We start from the raw sequence: 19,784 nt of genomic DNA, 5'->3' as shown, positions 1-19,784 counted from the left end.
AGGTATCCTCGTCATTCAAGCAAATACCCTCCGCTATCCACTCTTGCTAGCAATAACGTTCCAGCATGAGCCTCACTAACGCGGTCCATCCTTTGCTGAGGAGCCAAAAGAGAGCTCCCGTCTCAGTGCGGCCGCAACGGGCATGACACTCAGCGGCTGTCCGAACGCTGGCGGTCCGAACGCTGGCTGTCCGAACGCTGGCGGTCCGAACGCTGGCGGTCCGAACGCTGGCTGTCCGAACGCTGGCGGTCCGAACGCCGGCGGTAGTGCCGCTGCTTGCTGTTGATGCGCTGGATCTCCTCCTGCCAGAAAAGTAATTAATTTTCAACGTTGACCGTGCGAACGCGCTGAAGGCATAGATGCCAAGACGAAAGGGTGGCAGTGGACAACACCGGGTTCGAGACACAAGACAAAAGCCTCACCGGTAATAGCTCTCGGGGCAGAGTCAGGGTGATCTGGCCCATCACGATCTGTAATTGCGCCGACAAAAACCCGAATCAGCCACCATCCACCTCAGGAGATAATTCAGGCTGGTGTCGTTCGCACCTCAACGTCAAAGTCTCCGTTCGGGAACAGCTTCACCAGCTCCTCCTGCAAAGCCGTCAAGTTGTTGTAGCGCAATCGGATTATTTGTCGGACGGCCATTGTGTGGCGATAAAGGGAGCCTAGCAGGGGCTGGATTTGCCACGAAGATCAGAGAGGGCTGTGGTGGGTAGATGACTGGGCAAAGGCGTGACTGGTGGGACCTAAAGGGTGCACCGGAAAAGGGGGGGAGGGGGGGGGGGGGGGGGGGGGGGGGGGGCGTTGCCACACCTGGTCAGTCTTCGCTCCCCAAGTCCACGAGGATGGGACAAGGGTTAAAGTACTGCCCGGCCATAGAGCCGCACGTAAGGCTTCATGCTCGTTTGGGTATTCACTCCCCCTAAGGCTACGCCCGACGGCCGTGTCGAACGCACCCGCAACAAATCGGAGAGGATGCAGCATGCCGGCTTATTTCTGCACATTTTCGTCTTCAGTCATCAACGGGGCAGATATTCAGGCAAAGATGGAGGGTCGAGGCAACCAGCTGAGCGGTTGGTGCCACGCAGCTGCGCCACTACTGTGCCCGCAGTCCCATGCATGAGGTGGGACATGCATATCCCCAAACTCGTCCGGCGCTTGGGAGCCTAAGGCTGCGGCCGTAACGATGTCCTCGCCTCTTTGACGACCATAATTTCGCTCCTCCGTTATCGACGGTAGAAAGCAAAGACGCAAGTCTGCCCAGCACCGACATGGACTGGCCGCTGAATGACCCCGAGTTCTTTGAGGAGGACTTGGAGAATGTGTTCATCTACCAGGCAAGACGGAGCAAAGCAATCTACCGTTTTGAGGGTGACAATGTGCGCAACTGCTCGAAGAAATATCTCCATCCACGAGATACTAACCTACAGCACGGGTCTCTTACAGGACATCACCGAGCGCTGGCTGGAGACAGACGAGGATGTCTCAAATTGGCTCGACGAGGTTTGCACCGACGATTCGAAGAGACGCGGGAGCGAGGCTTACATAGCTGGGGCCAGGTCGACGCCAGGAAGTCCAGTCCAGGATTAGCGGTGATGTATGAAAGCCGGTCCACCACCGCCGCCAGCATGACCGCGGACTAACCGGCACGCTGGTCTCAAGACTCGGGACGCGCGACGAGCCGCCAAACAAGCAGCACAATCCGGCTAACTTAGAGTATCTCCCGTTCACGCGGGCGAGCTTTGAGCGCATCATCACAGCCTTCCCGCTGCACGGCGAAACAACCCGCATCATCAACCGCAGCGACATGGCGTTTTTCACCGACATCAACCTGCTCAGCAGCCCGGTCAAAGCACTCTGTAAGCGTTGGCGGTCCCATCCCGGTTGTATGTGGACAGGCTGCTGACCAAAGCGCCACGCATGCCCCTTGTTAGTTCATATACTCCGGACGACGGCAGCGTACCCATCAGACCTCGCGCTCAGCACCGTCTCGCACCCCGTTCCCGTCCCGACTCCGGCCCCTGCTCCGGCCCCTACTCCGGTCCCCACCCCGGGTCCCGTTCCCATCCCTGAGCCTGCTCCCGTCCCTGTCCCCGTCCTTGTCCCCGTCCCTGTCCCCGGCACAGTCTCCCCTTCGCTCCCAAGGAGTCCGAGCAACACCAGCAACGCCAGCACCAGCAACACCAACCCCTTTTCCCCATCCCCTTCCCCCCCAATCTCCCCTTCCCCCTCCATCTCCCCATCCCCATCTCCAGCAGCCCCCTCCCAACCTCCCAATCCACTCACACAAAAACCTCCCAAACCCAGATTCCACACCCGAGCCCTCCTCCTCGGCTTGACCCCCCACCAACAAACCCTCTTCGCCAACCGTCTCGCAGGCCTGTCCGCATCCGACGAGCTCGCCCACCCGCTCCTTCTCCCCGGCATCGTGGCCGAGCTCGAGCTCGAGCGGCACGTGTCCCTGGTCCAGGACCGCGTGTTCCAGCTGCTGCAACTGGTCCTGGCGCTGAGCCGCGGGCCGGTGGTCAGGGTGAGGTCGGCCTCCGGTTCTGGTCCTGAGAGTTCTGCTGCGAGGGCCGGATCGAAGGAGGAGATCTCGGTGGATATGTGGATTGATGTGTGCGTGCTGAGGACGGCGCTGCTGAGCTGGATGGGCGAGCTGGAGAAGATTCAGCTGGCGTGTTGTGGCTTGTCTGGGGGTGGTACAATCTTGGACGGTGCGGGTGAGGGCGGGGAAAGGGGCCTCGGGGAGGAGGCGATGGACGTGGGCAGGCGGATCCGCAAGCGGCTGGGGGAGATCAGAGCCGAGTACGAGGGCAAGGTGCGCGAGTGCTCGATGGTGATTGACGGGATGGCGCTGTCGGCGCAGCTGGTGAGTCTCCGGCCAAGAGGCGCCATTTCAAGGACCGCAGCTGACGACGGATTTTGGGTTGCTTGCAGTCGTGGAACCAGATCGGCTACCGGGACTCGCAGACCAACCTCGAGATCGCCCGAGACACGCGCCAGGACTCGAACCAGATGCGGTCGATCGCCTTCCTGACCATGTTCTTCCTGCCGGCGACCTTCATCGCGGTGCGTGAGCTTTCCTCCTCCGTCACCGGCTGTTGGAACTGTGTGGAAGGTGGAACTGATCCCGCGACAGTCGCTCTTCTCCATGAGCTTCTTCAACTGGAACGCGCATGACGGCGAGCGCGTCGTGTCGCCTTATTTGTGGATCTACCCCGTGTTGGCCATCGCCATCACGGCCGTCGTGGTGGGCTGCTGGTTCTGTTTTATGCGGCGACGGCGGGCATTGTCAGACGTCGACGACAACGAGCACAATGAGAAACTGCTGGTGTAGCTTGAGAGGCTTGGATACGTTGTATTGGAAAGAAGGAGTGACTGTTGTGGAGTTTGAAATGTCAGTCTCGGGACGAGGTAGTTTAACGTTGGCCTTTTGCCGTCCCGTCGTTCTACCCTACAGTCCCGAACAGACAATTGAACCACAGGTGAGAGACAGAAAAGACGCCTTCAAGCACCATCAAGAGCCATGTAACTCTTTGGCATCAACCCCGATGTCTCCGGCCACTCGGTATCGTTTCACGAAATGATGATCCAGTTTGCCCGATCTTCGCACTGGTCCATGGCCACCTTGACACAATGGCCGAGCGGGACTTTGTTCTGGCGTATGAAGACTGTGCGGCCGTCGGAAACATTTCCAGCCTCGAAGAAGCGGAGCTGGGCGGCCGAGCTCGTCTTGGTGATGTACCGACTGTCGCGCTGGGGCATCTCCCAAACCGGGCACCATTGCAATCCCTCGCCGAGATATCCCTTGCTGGCCCAATCCCTGGCCAGAGATTCGAGCTGCCTCAAGCTGCTCGTGTTCTCCCGGATGCGCTTGGCGAAGATGGAAACGTCAATGGACCGGTGCCATTCCGTGGGGATGTTCCGCTCCAGAGTCGAGATTGTGTCTCTCCACAAAGTCGTGAGAAACAGGGTCTTCTGTCGCTCATCTCTCCTGATGAGATGCTTGACGGTGAGGTCCAAGTCCTTCCGGGCGTCTTCCTCGCTCACTCCGAGATACTCGTCGCCGTCAAGCAGGTGTACACTCGAGGCCCGGCCGATTCTCCGCCTTGCTGCGTAATCCAATCTTTGTAGTAGAGCTAATCAATGTGCCTGGAACGGGGCGTGGCTGGGGCGCCACCATTGCCCGGCGCGAAAAGAGGGAGAAGAGGAAGAAGAAGGAAAGGAGAGGAGGGAGGACGAGTTCCGGCACATTTATTTCCATCGACGCGGAGGTTTCATGTGACCATGCATGACCTGAAACTCCTTCTCTCGGTGTTCCCAGATGACTTGCCCAGAATCCTAAAAGCAACAAGAGGAACCATAATCTCCAATCTTCACAGTGCTTGTCTTGGAAAGTCTTCCAAATCAAATCCTGCTCTCTCAAGTTTTCTGACTGCAGATATTAAGCCGTGCGAAGCTTATCAGCTGCTGATAGTCACTTTGGCGGAGTGGTTAACGCGCTGCCCTGCTATTTAGGAGATAGCTTGTTAAGGCAGTTCCTTCGGGAGCGCAGGTTCGAATCCTGCAGGTGACGATTCTTTTGCTTTTCCTTTTCCTGTTCTTTTGCTTTTCCTTTTCCTGTTCTTTTGCTTTTCCTTTTCCATGTGTGTGTTTAGAGCATGCGAACATTGCTTTTGGGAGGGGGACTCCCAGCAGATGTCTGTCCGGCTAGCCAGATTATGAATGATGTGAGTGATACGGAGGTTGGAAAGATGGAAGAGTTAGGATCCGCAACCAGGGGACAGCCGGGACAGCCGGGACATCCTCAATCCCGCGCGGCCTCGGAACCCGGTGTTTACTCTCAGAGTCCGGATGGGTTGAAACGCCTGCATCAAGGAACTTCTTTACCCTCGGTGAGCATCATCCTAACTCTACGCAAATGCAGGCTTGCGTCGCACCTCTGTCGAGGCCACGGCCGGCCCAGTCGCTAGTCCTCGAACCCCTGATTCAGACCTCAAGGGCAACGCTCTATTTCAAGAAACATGTCGCTGAATGCCAAGTGCGATCGATATACAACGTAGCCAACGCCAGCACCTAGTCCTTCCCGGGAGAAGACCACCTCGGGGCCGCCTACCGACGCTTCTTGCCCTTTTTGTCCTTCTTCGTCTTCTTACTCAATTGCGCTCCTCCATCAGCGGGACTGGCATCCCCGGCCTTCTCGCCAACCGGCCCGGCATCATTCGCCGTGCCCCCATCCGCTGCTGCCGCGTTCTTCTTCGGCTCCGGAGCACGCTCGCGCTTTTTGTTCCCGTTCCCATGCGGCGCCGGCGCCTGCTGCTGTCGCGCCGATTGCTCGGCCTCCATCCGCGCGATGACGGCCTTCAGCGTCTGGCGCTTGTCCTCGCGGACCATGCAGGCGAACGCTGCCTCGGGCGCGCGCTCCGAGATGTTGTACTTCTTTGCGCGCTCGAAGCCGAAGCGCCGGAAGAAGCCGACCGTCTCGAGCGGCGTGAACACCAGCCCGTGCGTGCCACGGCGCTCCATCTCCGCGCACAGCCCCTCCATCAGCCGCGTCGCGTACCGCTGCCGCTAGCAGTCCGGCCGGACGAACAGCTGGAGGATGCCTGGGTTTCGTTTCCCCGGGGGAAGAGGGAGGGGAAGGGGGTTAGCCATGTGCGCACTCACAGAATCTCAAAAGTGAAGGAGCAGATCCCAACATACGACAAACCTCGCCATCCCCCAACGTCTTCCACACCGCGACGCGGTCCAGGCCCTGCGTAAGCCCGGCATCAAGCCACGAAAACAACTGCATGCCCCGTGGCGGCTGCATCGCCTCCTCCAGCTGGTTCCCGCCCACAAACATGCGGCACGCCGCGCGCGCGTTGCGCGCCGCCTCGGGCGCGTCGCCCAGCCGCTCCCACTGGTAGGTCACGTACGCGACGGGCTCCGCGACCGCTCCGCCCCCGCGCTGCTCGACGCGCCGGATCTCGCGCCCGCACGTCGCGCCCCCTTCCACCTGCAGGCGCAGACCCTCTGCCAGCCATTCGGCCACCTCGGCTTGCTCTGCGGCGGACCAGCCTGCGCCGAAGAGCAGCGAGGGGAAGATCAGCTGCGCTGCTAGCGGGGGTGAGTGCTGCAGCGCGGCGACGGCGACGTCGCGCGCCAGCGGGAGCATGTCGGTGGTTGTGATTGTGTCCGGGTCGTACGCGCCGGAAAGGGCTGGCGCGGGGCTGTCAGTGCTGGCTTGCTGTTCGGGTGAGCTTGGGGGAGGAGCCTGGGGCTGGTCCTGGTCCACGCTTGGTGTGGCCCAGGGTTCGGGCGGTTCGGGCCAGTTGTCGGTCGCTGCTGGCCAGTCGTCGTGGTGGTCGTCGGTGAGGGCGGTGGGCGGTGAGATAATATCGGGCGATTCGGGTATGGGTGAGCGTATGGGTGAGGCGGTATCGGAGCCAGGTGCGTCTGCCGCGACGACAGATTCGGGGCCGGTCGGGGCTCGGGATCGAGATGCCTGCTGCGTCGGCTTCCCCTGGTCTGAGGACCGTGCCGTGTTGGTTGGCTTCGCGGCGTTGCGCGGACGTCTGGTAACCTCGACGATCTTGGCTATCTTCCTGATGTCGGGGCGAACTATTGAAGTCCCGAGAGTTTCGAGTCTTGCCGAAATGGCGGCGCAGAGGGCAGCGGCTGGGATTCTTCGGGCTGCTTTGGTGATTTTTCCGCGAACAATGATAGTTTCACCAGCCTCTGTGGTCTTCACCTTGTCAGCTGGAGGCGGATCAGTTGCTGTGGCCTCGGTTTCGGGGGCCCCGGTCGCTTGTGGCGTTGCAATGTCTCGGTCTTCCACGCCGGTCCGGGTCACCTCATCCGTCTGGGTCACCTCGTCCGTCTGGGTCCCCTCGTCCGCCTGAGTCCCCTCGTCCAGCTGGATCAAGTCGTCCGTATGGGTCACCTCGCCCGTCTGAGCCACCTCGCCCGTTTGAGTGGCAGCATCGACCTGGCAGACTGCTTCTGTCTGGGTGGCGGCATCACGTCCATCAGCAGGCGCTGGGCGCGGAGCGTCGCCTTTGGGCATTGAGCAGTCCGGGGAATTGGCAACAACGCCCGGGGAAGTCTGTAAAACATGAGCCTCCTCCATGTCTAGGGAACGGTCAAAAGATAACTAGGAGGGCGTCGGAGCGCTGTGAAGGGATGGTCGGAGTAATAAGGCTGAAAGGATAATTCATAGGGCTTCGAATGTCAAGGTGTGGTGGTTTCAGAAGAGCTAAACCCGCAAATCAGCTGCCGAAACCAGATGTACTGTACCGGAGGAACGGAGAACTGTATGCAGCAGTTACGAGTCCCGGGTTCCAGCCAACTGGGGCAGGGGCGGCTGGCGGAGGTTGATAAGGAGGCCATGTCTCTTTCCCCAGATTCTTGAGCAGGCACTTGCACTGGGAGGCTCCACGGGAACACTCAAGAGACTCGAACACTACCAGGGGGCTCACCCATGTGTGATAAGTTCTGTAGGGAATGTAAGTGTGGGACACCTCCTCAGAGCGCCCCTTGTTACTCTGCAACTTATTGCATTACAAATAGTTACTAGGATGAATAAATACTGCTAGACTGCCCTAGCCAACCCACGCTCGCTCACGGCAACTCAATGCTCAAGTCCAGCTTCCGGCTGCTCCTCCCCACATACGCCGTCTTCTTGTACTTGCTAATGACCCAGTCCTGCAGCGTCGTATCCCAGTTGCTCAGGTCCCTGCGGGTCAGCGTGCCGCGGAACTGCGCCGTCTTGCCCGGGTCGATGCGGATGCGGTCAAAGTCGCGCAGCTGCACCTTGGGGTCGTCCGGCCCGCCCAGCGCGACGTACAGCTGCGGCACCTCCTCGCCGACGATCGAGCCCGTGTTCTTGATGTCGGCCGTGATCGTGTACATGACGTCGTACAACTGCCGGTTGCCGCCCGGCGAGTTCTTGCCCGACGAGCGCAGCAGCGGCTGGGCCGACGAGTCGGTCGCGTGCGGCGGGAGGAACTTGTCGGCCGTCTGGCCGTAGTTCGCGTCGCCCGAGGCCGCCTTGGGGTCGGTCGTGTTGAGGTAAGGATAGATGTACTCGTAAACGTAAGGGAACTCGTGGCTCGGGAACACGTAGTCTTTGAGGTTGGTCGAGAAGTTGCCAAAGGTGGGCGCGGGCGAGGTCTTGCCCGTCGTGGGCTCGTACTTGCCCGCGTTCGACTTCTGTACCCGGATGTTGCTGTACTCAAACGTGGTGTAGCTGAGGCCGTGGCCGAACTCGTAAATGACGGACGAGTTGGTCTTGTCAAAGTAGCGGTAGTCGATGAAGACGCCCTCGGTGAAGTCGTCCTGCGGCGCGCCGTTGCCGTTGTTCGGCGTGTAGAGAACATCGGTCCCGTAACTCTCGCGGGTTGGGCCCCACGTGAACGGCGACCGCGCGGCAGGGTTGACCCTGCCGTACAGAACGTCGGCGATCGAGTTGCCGGACTCTTGGCCGGGGAGACCGGCCCAGAGGATAGCGGTAACGTTGGGGCTGTTGTACCACTCGGTCAGCAGAACCGGGCCCGGGGAATGGATCACGACGATGGTGTTGGAGCACCAGCTGGCCACGTTCTTGACCAGCGCGTCGCCATCCTTCCACAGCGTCAGGTTCTTCCGGTCGCCCATGTTTCCGTCCACATTGATGTAGCCCTCGCCCGAGTCGGCGTTGACAAAGACGATTGCTGTCACGTTGGCTTGTGACACAAGAGCCTTTATTTGCGATGTCGCATAGTTGGACAGGATGCTCTCGTAGCGCGAACCGTCCTGGAGGGCCTGCGCCTGCAGCGCGGCATCGGGCGTGACGACGTACGGGAAGTTGGCGGTGCCGGAACCCCAGCCCATGGCGAGAGTGCCATTGTCACATCCCCTGTCGGAGCAAGAGTTCGGCCCGCTGGTGTTGGGGCCGGCGTCCTCGCCAATCACGGCCAGGAATTTCGGCTTCTTCAAGGGCAGAGAGCCGGTGTTCTTGAGGAGCACGGTTCCCTTGGCGCCGATCTCCCGGATAAGGCTGCCGTGGTCGGCTCGCACATCCACGTGGTAGTTGATCTGCTGGTAGCCCGTCTGCGCCGCCCAGTGAATCGGGCCGTACGTGTCCAGGGTCCAGAAGGAGAAGTTGATGGGGTCCAGCTTGATGTCCTTGTTGACCTTGAAGAAGGCGGCCATGATGCGCATGGCCATGTCGTCGATGCGGTAGGCGGGGACGGTGCCGTTGAGCACCGCGAGCGTCAGGTTGGCGCCCCAGTAGCTCCGGCCCGTGTTGAACTCGGTGTCTCCCGGCATGGTCATGTCGAGGCCGGCAACAGCGCTTGCGGCGCCCGTGTGCTGGGCCTGCCAATCGCTCATGACGAAGCCCTGGAAACCGAGTTCGCCCTTGAGCAGGCCATTCAGGAGCTTGGAGTTCTGGCAGCTGTACGAGTTGTTGAGCTGCTGGTACGAGCACATGACGGAGCCGACGCCGGCCCTCACGGCGTCCGCAAACGGCCAGAGGTAGAGCTCGTGCAGGGTCTTGTCGTCAATGTTGGACGACAGGGCCTCGCTGATGTTGAACCCGTAACCTTGCGCCTCCCCCACTTGCCTGAAGTGCTCTGCACGTCTGTTAGCACGTTCTTCCTCTCGGAAAGCCCCGGGACTGCAATCGCGGCTCACCTTGCTCGTTGCCAATAAAGTGCTTCGCACAAGCAATCGTGCCGGCGTCTTGGATGCCCTTGATGGACTCGGCCATGCCCACGCCGGTGAGAACAGGGTCAGGGGAGAACCCTTCCCAGTTCCGACCGCCGGTAGGGGCACGTCCAAGGGGGCCGGCAACAGGTCCGAGCAGGACATTGACTCCCTTGCCCCTGGCCTCCTGGCCCATGGCATAGCCGCGCCGGTAGATCAGGCCGCGATCGAAGGTGGCGGCCGCCGTCTGGCCGGAAGGGAACCCGGAGTTGAAGTCGGTCCCCCGGACACCGAGCGGAGAGTCCTGCATGCACAAGCTCCGCAGGCCCAGGCGAGGAATGGCGCCCACCTGGCCGACGCACTGCTCCGCCTCCCAGCTGCAGGACGATCAGCACAGCTCGCATTCCACGGTCCCAGGCCCGGTTCGCACTTACCCAACCCCCGTGGTCAGGTTGACCTTCTCCAGCAGCGTCATCCGGGAGACGAACTCCTTAGCGCGGGCATAGGCCTCGGTCCAACCGTCGGCGTCCGGGTTCATCCATGGCGACGGGTAGAAAGGTTCCGACGTTGCGAGTGTCCTTTTCTCAAGCGGCTGGTGGGAGTTTTTGTCAGCAAGACCGCTGCTTCTCGCCGGGAGCACGAGGAGCCATTGAGCCGCAGATCTGAGCCGCATGGCGGGAGCGGGTTGCAACGCGCAACGGGCTCGCCAATCTGGCTAAAGCGAATCTTGGCAGCGGGTGAACTTCCCGGGCGATGCTTGGAACGGAAAATAAAACAAGAGGGTCCAATGAATGGACTCTCGCAGCCTTCGCTGCAACGGCGGGAGAAGGGAAAAAGGGGGAATGAAGGGGGAGACGAATGCGACGGAACCTGCAAGTTAACCATACCTTGTCCGACGAGCTGACCGCACTGGCGGCAGCAAGACCGCTGCAGGCCAGGCTGGAAAGCACAATGGCAGGCTTCATGGCGGGATCTGGCCTGGTTTCGCCCCCCACGGTGTGGCTGCAGTGGCTCGATGGTGCCCGAAGGTGCAGAGATCGCCGTCGGGAAGGACGTCGGGGTGAGACATGCGGACGGTCGCGCGTGGGATAGGATGCGTATTATATGTACCAAGTAACCAATGCTTTGGCTGTTCTGTCCAGTCCTTCACTCCGGAATGTCTGGGTGTTGGGGGCATCGAGGCCCATGCCATGTCGAGCGCCCTGGGCGATCCCGTACCGGGCCCATGGATGACGGCAGGCAGCCGACCCCGGAGGCTGGGATCCTGGTACCTCGACCGGCCAATTCCTCGGTAACTCGCGTGCGTTCGCTGTGGATGACAATCCTGTTAACGTTGCAGCCCCCGGAGTTTGCAGAGCAAAGCTGCGTCACATCGCATCCGTCCTCGATGCGAAGCAGGGCAGTTGTTGGAATGGAAAAAGGGCCGATCTGTTGTGTTCGTATGGAAGCAAGGGTGAAGTCATCTTGCAGCCGGTCCAGGCCCAGCCAGGCTTGGCGCTGGAGAACTGTGGGGAGAGATCATCGTGGTTCACAAACCAAGACCAGGAACCCGCCCGATCCAACCTGCTTCACTCAGCACCAAGGAGCCGCCGGGCAAGTCGCCCGGGAAATGACCGACAAGGCGCCTTCCCCGCCGAGTTCAGGTCGTGCTGGCTTAGACTTGGAGCAATCCGATTGGGTTCTCCCCGTGCTCCAAGGACCCCATGACTTGTTCGAACGTGGTTGCGTCGCTCCTGCCCTGGTTGGTAACGTTAGTTATTCGCGGGGTCCCTCGGAATGTCACCATCACTCCACGACGCGATCAGACGTGGGAAATTGCAGACCTGCCTATTGCAGAAAAGACCCCAAGGCAGGCTGCCTTGCTCATTGCTGCTGTGTCACCACCGGCTTCGGGCATTTGGAATGAGATGAAAGCAGACTTCCGTCCACTCTCAACGGTACAGCGAAACAGCAGCTTGGAACAGGGACTTTGGTGAAAAAGGAAGGTTCCGAATGGGGATCGGCGTTTGCTCGAGCTGACATTTCGCTTCCCATTTGGCTGAGGGATGAAAGTCGGGATTGGATTGCAGGGAGTGCAAACCACCAAACATCCATATCTGCAACACCCCCGATGAAAGGTGCTGTATCAAGTAATCCGTATTCTTGCGTTTCGCGTCATTGTTTTTGACAAGAAGGCATGTTACTATCCGAATCCGTATTTGGTGGATGTTTGTCAGCAGCGCCAAGTCGGTCTCCCGGTCGGCGTCTTGGCCCCACACTTCCGCGCTCCTGCCGCTGCGTTTCCCCGAGAACCCCGCAAAAAAAACTGGCCCCCGGCTTTCCTCCCTGGCACACCCGGCGCCCAGGTCCCCCGTGATTCGGTCGAGAGCCCAACTGTCGAGAGCGTGCATGGCATCGGGCCGTTTGCTCATGCACCCCGCCGTCCATACCTGGTACTTGGTAGCTGCTGTGTACTGTGTCACTTGTGCCCACCAGGTATTTGTGGGCTGGTTGGAGGGAAGAGCCCAGGGAGTTCGGGGCAGGCAGCCTGGGCCGATGAGAGCGAGCCCTCACTTTTGAGAGCTCCTCGGTACATTTGAGTCAATAGGCAACGAGGTAGCGCGCATTGCATAGTACAGACGCAGTAATCGGAGAGAAAAAGAAACCGAGCATAAGCGCTATCTTAAGCCATCTAATCCGGACAGAATGACGAGGTCACTGTCACGCCGAGGCAATGAGCGGTTCTCGCATATAAAAGGGAGAGAAACCATGGAACGCGCTTTCTCCACACTTTCGAATCCTTTCACTCAAAGTCCATGCATGTATAGTGGAGTGATCAATTCATCGTCTGTCGCGGAGAACCGGTCCGGTGACACGGCAGCGGCTGTTGTGTAATGTGACTTCCGTAATGGACTCGAGCCGGGATCGAGCAGTCAAGCGGTCGTCGCACCTCGCACGCGGCATCCTCGCCGCCCCATGTCCCGGTTATTCCTCCCCGGGTCGCCCCTCCTGCTGCTGTTTCTCCTGCTCCTCCCAGTCCTGCCACAGAGCCGCCCTGAGTGTCTACAGGACGGGCGTGTATAGCTTCGGTTACACCGGCACCCAGTTCTGGGGCAGCGCCGCCTTGAAGGCGTTCATGGCGACCATCTCCCTACTGTGTAGCAGGACCGGTCCATTTCGCGATGTCGTCAAGGAGACAACTGTGTCGAAGGATTTGAGACCCGGGAACACACAGTCGCGGTCTTTCTTGAACTTGACCCGCTCCCAGCGAACCCCCCTGTTCACCCGCTCCACCCGCTTTTCGTAGCGGTACAGGATCCAAAGGCTCTTCTTCGGCGTGATCACGTCCATCATGACGAAGAAATTGGTTAATATCACCTCCTGGGGTTCCCCGTAGATTCGGCCCGCCCGGTAGACCTCCCCCAGAGGCACCATGTACTGCGGCGGGCGCAGATTGCGGTAAGAATCGTGGCTTAGAACTCGCCCCTCTTCAAAACGGATCTGGGATATATTGAGGTCCTCGGTCGTCACTTGGTCGGCTCTCGTCTGCGGCGGACGGAGCCCGGGATCCGGGGCAACTGCAGAGCGCAGAGATCCACCAACCTTGAGGAAGTACTCGAATCTGGTGGTGGGACCGGTGCTGATCGTGAAAAGGGGGAACTTTTGCGCAATCGGGCCGTTCAACATTGTCTTCAAATGGAGGATAGTCTCGTCCGATGTGAACTTCAGCCGCTTGAGGAGGTCCAGGAACATCACGCCACTCGGTTCTCTCCCATCTCATAGCGCGGCGTAGGCCTTGTTCGAGACTCATCAGCGGAAGATGAGCAGGAGGGCGCACGTTTGGCAAACTGTCGTGCTCATCGGCAGCGGGGCTGTCGCGCGCTGGGACGTTCAGACAATCTCAGTTTCGGCCCTTGTTGCTCGAGATCCAAGAACCCGTCGACAACGTGGAGGCGAAAGGAGAGAAAGCGATAGAAGGAGGACAGAAAGCGATCGGTGGTTGTCGAGAATTCAAACAGAACTTACTAAAACTAGGGCCTACGCATCTTTCACGGCGATGACATATTTCTTGAAATTTCGATGTATATCGTATTCGAGGGGAGTTATGTGCGATATGTAGAAGAAATAGCCAGAAGGCGATGTGCGGGATGACTGACACAGCCGTGCTAAGATAAAGCAGCGGCCTTATGTTTAGTTTTTCTTAGGTTCAGGAGGTATGACTCCTGAGATGAACACCGAGGATTCAGCGGCACTTATGCTCAGTAGCTGGGACGATGGCCGTTGTCACACAACGCGAAACGACATCCTTGCCCATGCAATGTCAACAACGCCCTGAATGGTGTCCAACGCCCGTGTTCTTCTGAAGATGAGATGCCAGTAACATTGCCCAAGTAATACACAAGATTCAGCTTGACCATTAAAGCCCTACACCTTGACTTAACGCCTGACGAAGGACGCCTCCCTCTTTGTTACCTTCCTAATATCTAGCAACCCATTCTGGCTTTCAAAAATGTGCCATGCAACAGCTACCCACTCCGTTGGCGGCAAGGCTAAGTCAGGAAGTGAGTAAATGCGGAGGTGTTGTGTAGGACCGCCAGGTCTCCATCAAGCCCCAAAGAACAACATCAGCTCAGCTCAGCAAGACGATGATGACGCTATCACCACGAAGGAACCTATTCATGCAAGATTAGCACACACCCCGCTATTGATGAGTAAAAGTGAGAGGGTTAACTCACATCTTGCTGATGAACCGGTCCTTGTTCACCGGCCGGCCCTTCTTCCCATTATGCACCGGAGTCTCCGTCCACATCTCCTTCTGTGAGGGGAGTCAGCACGCATCCCGCAGTTTACGCCCCGAGAAAACAGCATCTCCTGTCCCTACTTACCACGTTCTCTAGGATCCTACAATGCTTGTCAGCAAGTAAATCAAACAGAGCACCACAACGAGGGACACGCACATGTTGCAGTGACGATCAAAAGCCTTGACTCGCGCCAGCCTAGAACAACACCAACAGGGTCAGCACCCCCACGCGCATTGCTCACCGCTGAGATCAGAGACGATGCAACTCACAGCTTGCGATTCGACCGGATGCTGATGAGCACCTGCGAGTGGCTCCGCACAGCCGTCTGCAGCAGCGACAGCGGGCCGTTGCTCATCTCCCAGCTCTCCTGTGCACACGCCACGAAGGTCAGCAGATGCAGCACTCTCAATCTGAGCCAATCCAGTTCTGAGACGACTCAGTCGCAGAGGAAAAGAAAGAGGAGTGGGCACGCACCAGCTGGGCAATCTCATACTCCCTGCCCCAGAAAAAAAGTCAGCGTTTCCCCATCCCAACGACGCCCAGTTCGTCCGTTCAACCGCCCGAATGAAAAAGGTAGCGGAAAAGAGGAAACTGGTAAGAGCCGCGGTAAAGACTCACGTGCACTCACTGCGCGGCTTCTGGAGCAGCGCCCTGTCCCCCAAATCGTCAGTCAGCGGGCCATTTCTCGTGATCGATCGAGCACCACCACGTAAGTGGCCCGACTGGTTGACGGGGAAACTCACTGGATGTTGATGTCTGACATTGTCGTTTGGAGGTTCTGAGTACGGGAGGTTCACGGGGTTGATGGAGAATCGGTGGGTGGAAGTGCAGGCGACTTCTTTCTTTTGGGAATGTTGATGTTCGAACCTTGATGAGCAGGCAGGCCCTGCGAGTTGATACGAGCGACCTGAGCGGCGTGTTGCTGCCCCACAAGTGACTAGATCACGTGACTGGGCAGAGTGTGCCACACCAATTCTCACCGCTTTTCAGTGTGAGCTTATTCTGCCATTTTTTGGGCTGCTGACCTGCCGTTCACGGCGAGATCAAAATCCAGTGGTCGCAGGAAATTGAATGGTGATGATGAAGATGCAGTTGGGGGCGTGTATTACAATTTACATTGTGCATTACAATTTACATTAAGTGGGTTTTTTGAGGTCCATATCCGCCTCGCCATCGAATCCAGCCAGTTCCTTCAGGGATTGCCGTTCCTATCCACTCCTTTTCAACGAGCCGAACCCCTATTCCTCATCCAGAGGAATCCTTTTCCAAACATCCCACTGAATCGTCGGAGCCACAACTAGTACACATAGGGCACGATGCGCCACCTCACAATCCTCTTATACTTCTCCCAATCCTCGCCGTACTTGCGCGAGCACTTCTCGTCGTCCCTCCGATCGCGGTGGATGAGCAGCACGGCAAAGTAGACAATGTAAAAGTACGTGAAGATGGTGCCCCAGCCGCGCGCCTCGCCGGGCACCACCTCCCTGCCGTCCAGCATGCGGATCGCGCCCTCGGCCGACGTGCCCGCAGTCAGGATCGTGTACCCAGCCAAACCCGTCGGCAGGCAGTACGGCCAGGCCTGCAGCCAGTCGCCAAAGTAGTTGATGTGGCGCGCGATGCCCCACCAGCCCGAGACGAGCAGCCGCGTGCCGGCCTTGGTCTCGATGTACTTGAGGTGGGCGACGGCCGGGTCGTTGGGGTCGGTGCGGAACGCGTTCTTCTGGCTGTTGGACAGGCGGAAGATCGCGAAGCCCGCGGCCAGCAGCGCGCCGACGCCGGCGAGGCCAAGCGGGCCGAGCGACTGCGGGTGCACCGAAAGGTAGCGCGTCTGCTGGGTGTACAGGAAGGGCACCCAGACGAGGTCGCCAAAGGAGAGCATCAGGCCGAAGCCGTCGCTAATGATATCGATGGTGGTGAGGATGGCGGGCTCCATGAACTGGCCGTCAAGGACGTAGAGCGCCTGGACCACCGCTATGAAGATGATGCTATCGGTCACGAAGCCGAAGGTGCGGTACTGCTTAGCCACGAAGGCGCAGTTGAGCAGGATCCAGCCCGTAAGCCCAGGGCGGATCTCCATAAACTCCTTGATGTCGATCTCGCCGATGAGGGGCAGCGTGACGCGCGGGTTGAGCTCGCGCCCGATAAACCAGTCGTAGAGCATGTTGCCCGTGACGCCACCGGCGGCCAATTCGCGGAACTGCGGGTTGCCCGGTTTGACACTGAAGCTGCGGATGTAGACGAAGGTTGCGAGGCTGTAGGCAATAATGATGTTGGCGGTCAGGATCTGGAGGTAGTTGTCGGTGATGAACGTCCACAGGGGGAACTCGGCGCCCTGGGCGAAGGTGCCGGCGGCGCAGATAGCCAGCGTGAACATGGTCGACGAAAAGGCTGTGGGAGTTAGCGAACGGCCCTCTGTCCACGCGCTCCAGGGTTTTTGTGCTAACCATTGAACTTATACTTTAACCGGCCGCCATTGGCGAGCTTCGTTCCCTCGGTCTCGGTCCCCGGCAGCACCCTGTACAGGACGGCACTGAAGAGATAGTATGCCAGCGTCCAGCCGGTCGCCCGCCAACTCACGAGGCCCCTAAGTCCGTCATGGGGCCATCCAACCTCTCTTTTCAAGACATCGAGATCGAGCGACTTTGGGTGGAGGAGAGAAGGTGCGGGGCATCCTGAAATGTCGTTGCAGGCAAAAGCGAAGGCGTAGATGAGCACTGGCAGGCCGAAGCTGATGGCGGCGGCACCGGGCCTGAAGGCTGTCAGTGCTGCCACGAGGTGGAGTTGAAAACGACAGTTAGACACTCACGGTCCAAAAAACTCATAACCATGCGTCTTGGACACAGCGCGCTGCTTCGTTTTCGGCGCCATCGCTGCTGTCGAACGCGGTTGCTGAATCTGTAACGCGTTTTCGGAATCTTGCTCGTCCTCCGTATTTTATGTTCAGCGGGCACCCGTGGCAGTGCAATTCCCAACAGCGAAGCAATAGCATCTGCAGTGGAGCTCAGATCGGCTTCTCCAGGTCCGGATCGGTTCAATTGCTCCAAGTTGAGAATATGTATTCCGTACAAGTCAAGACTCGGCCGGGACGTCGCGAGCCGAATCGCCTGATGCCCCATTGGCCAATGACGACACGAAGACGCTGGGAACTTTTGGCGGGCAGTTTGCTTCTTGGCAATGCGGCCCATGCTCCGAACCCCCAGGCATGCTCGGGACCAGATCTGACGCGTTCCTGCCAAGCCGCCTCCACCAATCAGGGGCGGCACCCGGCGGCGCAAGGCAAAGGCCAGCGAACACCCAAGGCTGGACGTCCAACGGTTGATAGACATTATCCCGTTGCCAAGGAGCTTCATTTTCGCAATCCACAAGTTAAGCCCGCTTTCCAGTGATTGACTCGCCTCCCAGAGGAGGTATTATCGTGGTTCTTGAATGAGAAACCCAGTGCCCCTCTCCCGATAGTCAAGAATCGCTCGGCGCTTCGTTGCACCCCTCCCCACTCGGCCGGTGTCTCGACGCCAGAAGCCCATCTCGAATCGCCCAGTCCTAGCCTGATTTCACCGCGAAAATGCGTGCGCAAAGTCCGTCATACAGCTTGTTAATCGCGCTCGCCGCGCTTACCAGCGTATGCTCGGCGGACCAGGCCACAAAAACGAGCACAACATCCACGTCTGTCGTGACCCCGTGCGTCGCAACCTCCACCAACGGCGCCTTCTTCGATCTGCGACCCGACACAGCAGTAGCTGTCGCCGAAGGGGAGAAGACGCCAAAGAACGTGCCGACCGAAGACTACATCGCCCGGGGCTGGGACTACGGGTCAAATTTCACCCTCAACATCTGCAACCCTGTGGTAAAGAAGGTCAAGGATGTCGTGGGGGTCGACAAAGCGCTGTGGGGGAATGTGAGCGCGTATTACGAGTCCAAGGGGAAGGTCTATTCTCTAGGGTAGGACATGCTCCAGCCACGGCTTGCAGGCAAAGACCCGGTAATGCTGACTGTCCGTGACAGCCAACAATCAGGAGAGCTCGTCCCGCGGGGCCGCAAGCTCGTTCTCCAGTACACCGGGGGTTCGCCATGCGAGTCCTCCGACAAGACAAAGGACAAGCGCGTTGCAAGCGTGCACGATGGTGCGAGATACAGGTTCGCTGAGTACGACGACGAGGACGACCGGGAATGGGTACCGAAACGAGAGGAGGACGACGACGACGAGGAGGATGATAAAAAGGACAAGGAGAAGGACAAGGAGAAAGACAAGGAGAAAGACAAAGACAAGGACAAGCCCCAAGACGCCAAGCGCCGCAAGTCGGCCACCATATCTTTCCTCTGCGACCACGACCCGGACACGCCGACGGCCTTCTCCTTCGTCGGCGTGGACCCGGACGAGTGCGCCTACTTCTTCGAGGTGCGCTCGCAGCACGCCTGCGCGGGCGCCGAGCCCCACAAGCCGGGCAGCGTCGGGCCGGGCAGCGTCTTCGCCATCATCTTCTTCATCACCGTGCTGGTGTACGTGGCCGGCGGCGTCTTCTACCAGCGCACCGTCGCGCACGCCCGCGGCTGGCGCCAGCTGCCCAACTACAGCCTGTGGGCGGGCATCTGGGGCTTCGTCAAGGTATGCCGCTCCATGGTGAAGGTCGAGTGCTCTTCAGGCTGGCGCCCCCCCCCTCTCTCCCCGTTGCGGAAAACCGGGTTCTTGTTTATGCTGACTTCCCCTTCTAGGATCTGTTTATTATCCTCACGTCGTCCTGCGCCCGCATGATTCCCCGCCGGAGAGGTTACCACACGCTCTCGGGCTCCCCTCGGGGGAGGCGCAGGAGCCGGGATGATGAAAACAGGCTGATCGACCAGCTGGATGAGGAATGGGACGACGATGGGTTGTGAAAGAGCGCTGGTTCTTGGAGATGAATGCTGTATTTCCGTTTCTTATTCTGTGTTAGCATTGAATGCTTCGGCTTCTCGGAATTTCTTTTGTCTTTGAGGCTGCGCGCGAGCTGGCTTTTCTAACAACCTGGAGGCTGTTCCCGCGTCTTGTTTTTGGTTGACTGGGCGTTTCCGGCGCATGCAGGGCTGTCGCTGGACACAGGATGGAAGGTTAGAAAGTCAGCTGAATGATGACACAGATATTCAAGGCGTGTTCGCCTTTGTCGCTGTGGCTCGGGTGTTGAGACCAAACACAAGGCAACTGCGAAGTCATATTTGGCCAGCAGGCTGGTTGCATATCTCCCTGACTACACTAGGCAGCTATCAAACAAACAGGCAGCAATACGATTCGCTCGCTCTAAAGCAGAGTCCGCAGCCAAGCACTGGAGTCAAAACAACGACCACACGGCTCAGTCCTCC

At 59.0% G+C, this 19,784-nt stretch overlaps 9 protein-coding genes and 1 non-coding gene across 10 annotated transcripts; 4 read left to right on the top strand and 6 right to left on the bottom strand.

Moving 5' to 3' along the window:
• Positions 1 to 149: 149 nt before the first annotated feature.
• Positions 150 to 645, bottom strand: THITE_2090565 (uncharacterized protein; the record flags this gene model as incomplete). Its single annotated transcript, XM_003655344.1, has 3 exons — positions 150 to 302; positions 423 to 470; positions 547 to 645. The coding sequence occupies 3 exons, from the start codon at positions 643 to 645 to the stop codon at positions 150 to 152; spliced, it is 300 nt and encodes a 99-aa protein (XP_003655392.1).
• Positions 646 to 1,271: 626 nt separating this feature from the next.
• Positions 1,272 to 1,906, top strand: THITE_2054949 (uncharacterized protein; the record flags this gene model as incomplete). Its single annotated transcript, XM_003655343.1, has 2 exons — positions 1,272 to 1,435; positions 1,663 to 1,906. 2 exons carry the CDS (start codon positions 1,272 to 1,274, stop codon positions 1,904 to 1,906), a joined length of 408 nt encoding a protein of 135 aa, XP_003655391.1.
• Positions 1,907 to 2,587: 681 nt separating this feature from the next.
• On the top strand, positions 2,588 to 3,340 carry THITE_2054178 (uncharacterized protein; the record flags this gene model as incomplete). The annotated part of the gene is made up of 3 exons (XM_003655342.1): positions 2,588 to 2,872; positions 2,941 to 3,072; positions 3,143 to 3,340. Coding segments are annotated over 3 exons (615 nt in total), but the record flags the coding sequence as incomplete, so codon positions are not given.
• Positions 3,341 to 3,579: 239 nt separating this feature from the next.
• THITE_2090563 (uncharacterized protein) lies at positions 3,580 to 7,051 on the bottom strand (the record flags this gene model as incomplete). The annotated part of the gene is made up of 3 exons (XM_003655341.1): positions 3,580 to 4,115; positions 5,124 to 5,574; positions 5,714 to 7,051. The coding sequence occupies 3 exons, from the start codon at positions 7,049 to 7,051 to the stop codon at positions 3,580 to 3,582; spliced, it is 2,325 nt and encodes a 774-aa protein (XP_003655389.1).
• On the top strand, positions 4,480 to 4,579 carry THITE_t119. The gene has a single exon. It is a non-coding gene; the product is annotated as a tRNA-Ser (tRNA).
• A 438-nt stretch (positions 7,052 to 7,489) lies between the features above and the next one.
• Positions 7,490 to 10,568, bottom strand: THITE_2119055 (glycoside hydrolase family 3 protein). Its single transcript, XM_003655340.1, has 3 exons — positions 10,107 to 10,568; positions 9,661 to 10,049; positions 7,490 to 9,599 (listed from the first exon to the last, which is right to left on the bottom strand). Exons 1-3 carry the CDS (start codon positions 10,343 to 10,345, stop codon positions 7,606 to 7,608), a joined length of 2,622 nt encoding a protein of 873 aa, XP_003655388.1. The 5' UTR covers positions 10,346 to 10,568; the 3' UTR covers positions 7,490 to 7,605.
• Positions 10,569 to 12,741: 2,173 nt separating this feature from the next.
• Positions 12,742 to 13,404, bottom strand: THITE_2090561 (uncharacterized protein; the record flags this gene model as incomplete). The annotated part of the gene is made up of 1 exon (XM_003655339.1): positions 12,742 to 13,404. One exon carries the CDS (start codon positions 13,402 to 13,404, stop codon positions 12,742 to 12,744), a length of 663 nt encoding a protein of 220 aa, XP_003655387.1.
• A 771-nt stretch (positions 13,405 to 14,175) lies between these two features.
• THITE_2119053 (uncharacterized protein) lies at positions 14,176 to 15,334 on the bottom strand. The gene is made up of 8 exons (XM_003655338.1): positions 15,197 to 15,334; positions 15,072 to 15,104; positions 14,928 to 14,949; positions 14,723 to 14,820; positions 14,610 to 14,648; positions 14,538 to 14,553; positions 14,388 to 14,467; positions 14,176 to 14,324 (listed from the first exon to the last, which is right to left on the bottom strand). The coding sequence occupies exons 1-8, from the start codon at positions 15,214 to 15,216 to the stop codon at positions 14,282 to 14,284; spliced, it is 351 nt and encodes a 116-aa protein (XP_003655386.1). The 5' UTR covers positions 15,217 to 15,334; the 3' UTR covers positions 14,176 to 14,281.
• A 416-nt stretch (positions 15,335 to 15,750) lies between these two features.
• Positions 15,751 to 17,321, bottom strand: THITE_155704 (delta(14)-sterol reductase like protein; the record flags this gene model as incomplete). The annotated part of the gene is made up of 3 exons (XM_003655337.1): positions 15,751 to 16,841; positions 16,898 to 17,202; positions 17,260 to 17,321. 3 exons carry the CDS (start codon positions 17,319 to 17,321, stop codon positions 15,751 to 15,753), a joined length of 1,458 nt encoding a protein of 485 aa, XP_003655385.1.
• A 606-nt stretch (positions 17,322 to 17,927) lies between these two features.
• On the top strand, positions 17,928 to 19,414 carry THITE_2119045 (uncharacterized protein). Its single transcript, XM_003655336.1, has 3 exons — positions 17,928 to 18,392; positions 18,456 to 19,056; positions 19,164 to 19,414. Exons 1-3 carry the CDS (start codon positions 18,016 to 18,018, stop codon positions 19,323 to 19,325), a joined length of 1,140 nt encoding a protein of 379 aa, XP_003655384.1. The 5' UTR covers positions 17,928 to 18,015; the 3' UTR covers positions 19,326 to 19,414.
• The last annotated feature ends 370 nt before the right edge of the window (positions 19,415 to 19,784 follow it).

The sequence above is a fragment of the Thermothielavioides terrestris genome, chromosome 4 (assembly GCF_000226115.1).
Source record: "Thermothielavioides terrestris NRRL 8126 chromosome 4, complete sequence".
NCBI lineage: Eukaryota > Fungi > Ascomycota > Sordariomycetes > Sordariales > Chaetomiaceae > Thermothielavioides > Thermothielavioides terrestris.
Note: the sequence above shows the minus strand (reverse complement) of the source record. Positions and strands in the feature narration are given on the sequence as shown.

Coding starts and splice junctions, on each gene's coding strand:
- THITE_2119045 (XM_003655336.1), top strand. CDS start 18,016: ATGCGTGCGCAAAGTCCGTCATACAGCTTGTTAATCGCGCTCGCCGCG. Junction 18,393..18,455: donor GGGAAGGTCTATTCTCTAGG/GTAGGACATGCT, acceptor TGTCCGTGACAG/CCAACAATCAGGAGAGCTCG. Junction 19,057..19,163: donor GCATCTGGGGCTTCGTCAAG/GTATGCCGCTCC, acceptor TTCCCCTTCTAG/GATCTGTTTATTATCCTCAC.
- THITE_2119055 (XM_003655340.1), bottom strand. CDS start 10,345: ATGCGGCTCAGATCTGCGGCTCAATGGCTCCTCGTGCTCCCGGCGAGA. Junction 10,050..10,106: donor AACCTGACCACGGGGGTTGG/GTAAGTGCGAAC, acceptor ATCGTCCTGCAG/CTGGGAGGCGGAGCAGTGCG. Junction 9,600..9,660: donor CTTTATTGGCAACGAGCAAG/GTGAGCCGCGAT, acceptor ACAGACGTGCAG/AGCACTTCAGGCAAGTGGGG.
- THITE_2119053 (XM_003655338.1), bottom strand. CDS start 15,216: ATGTCAGACATCAACATCCA. Junction 14,950..15,071: donor AAGCCGCGCAGTGAGTGCAC/GTGAGTCTTTAC, acceptor TTTCTGGGGCAG/GGAGTATGAGATTGCCCAGC. Junction 14,821..14,927: donor AGTATGAGATTGCCCAGCTG/GTGCGTGCCCAC, acceptor GCGTGTGCACAG/GAGAGCTGGGAGATGAGCAA.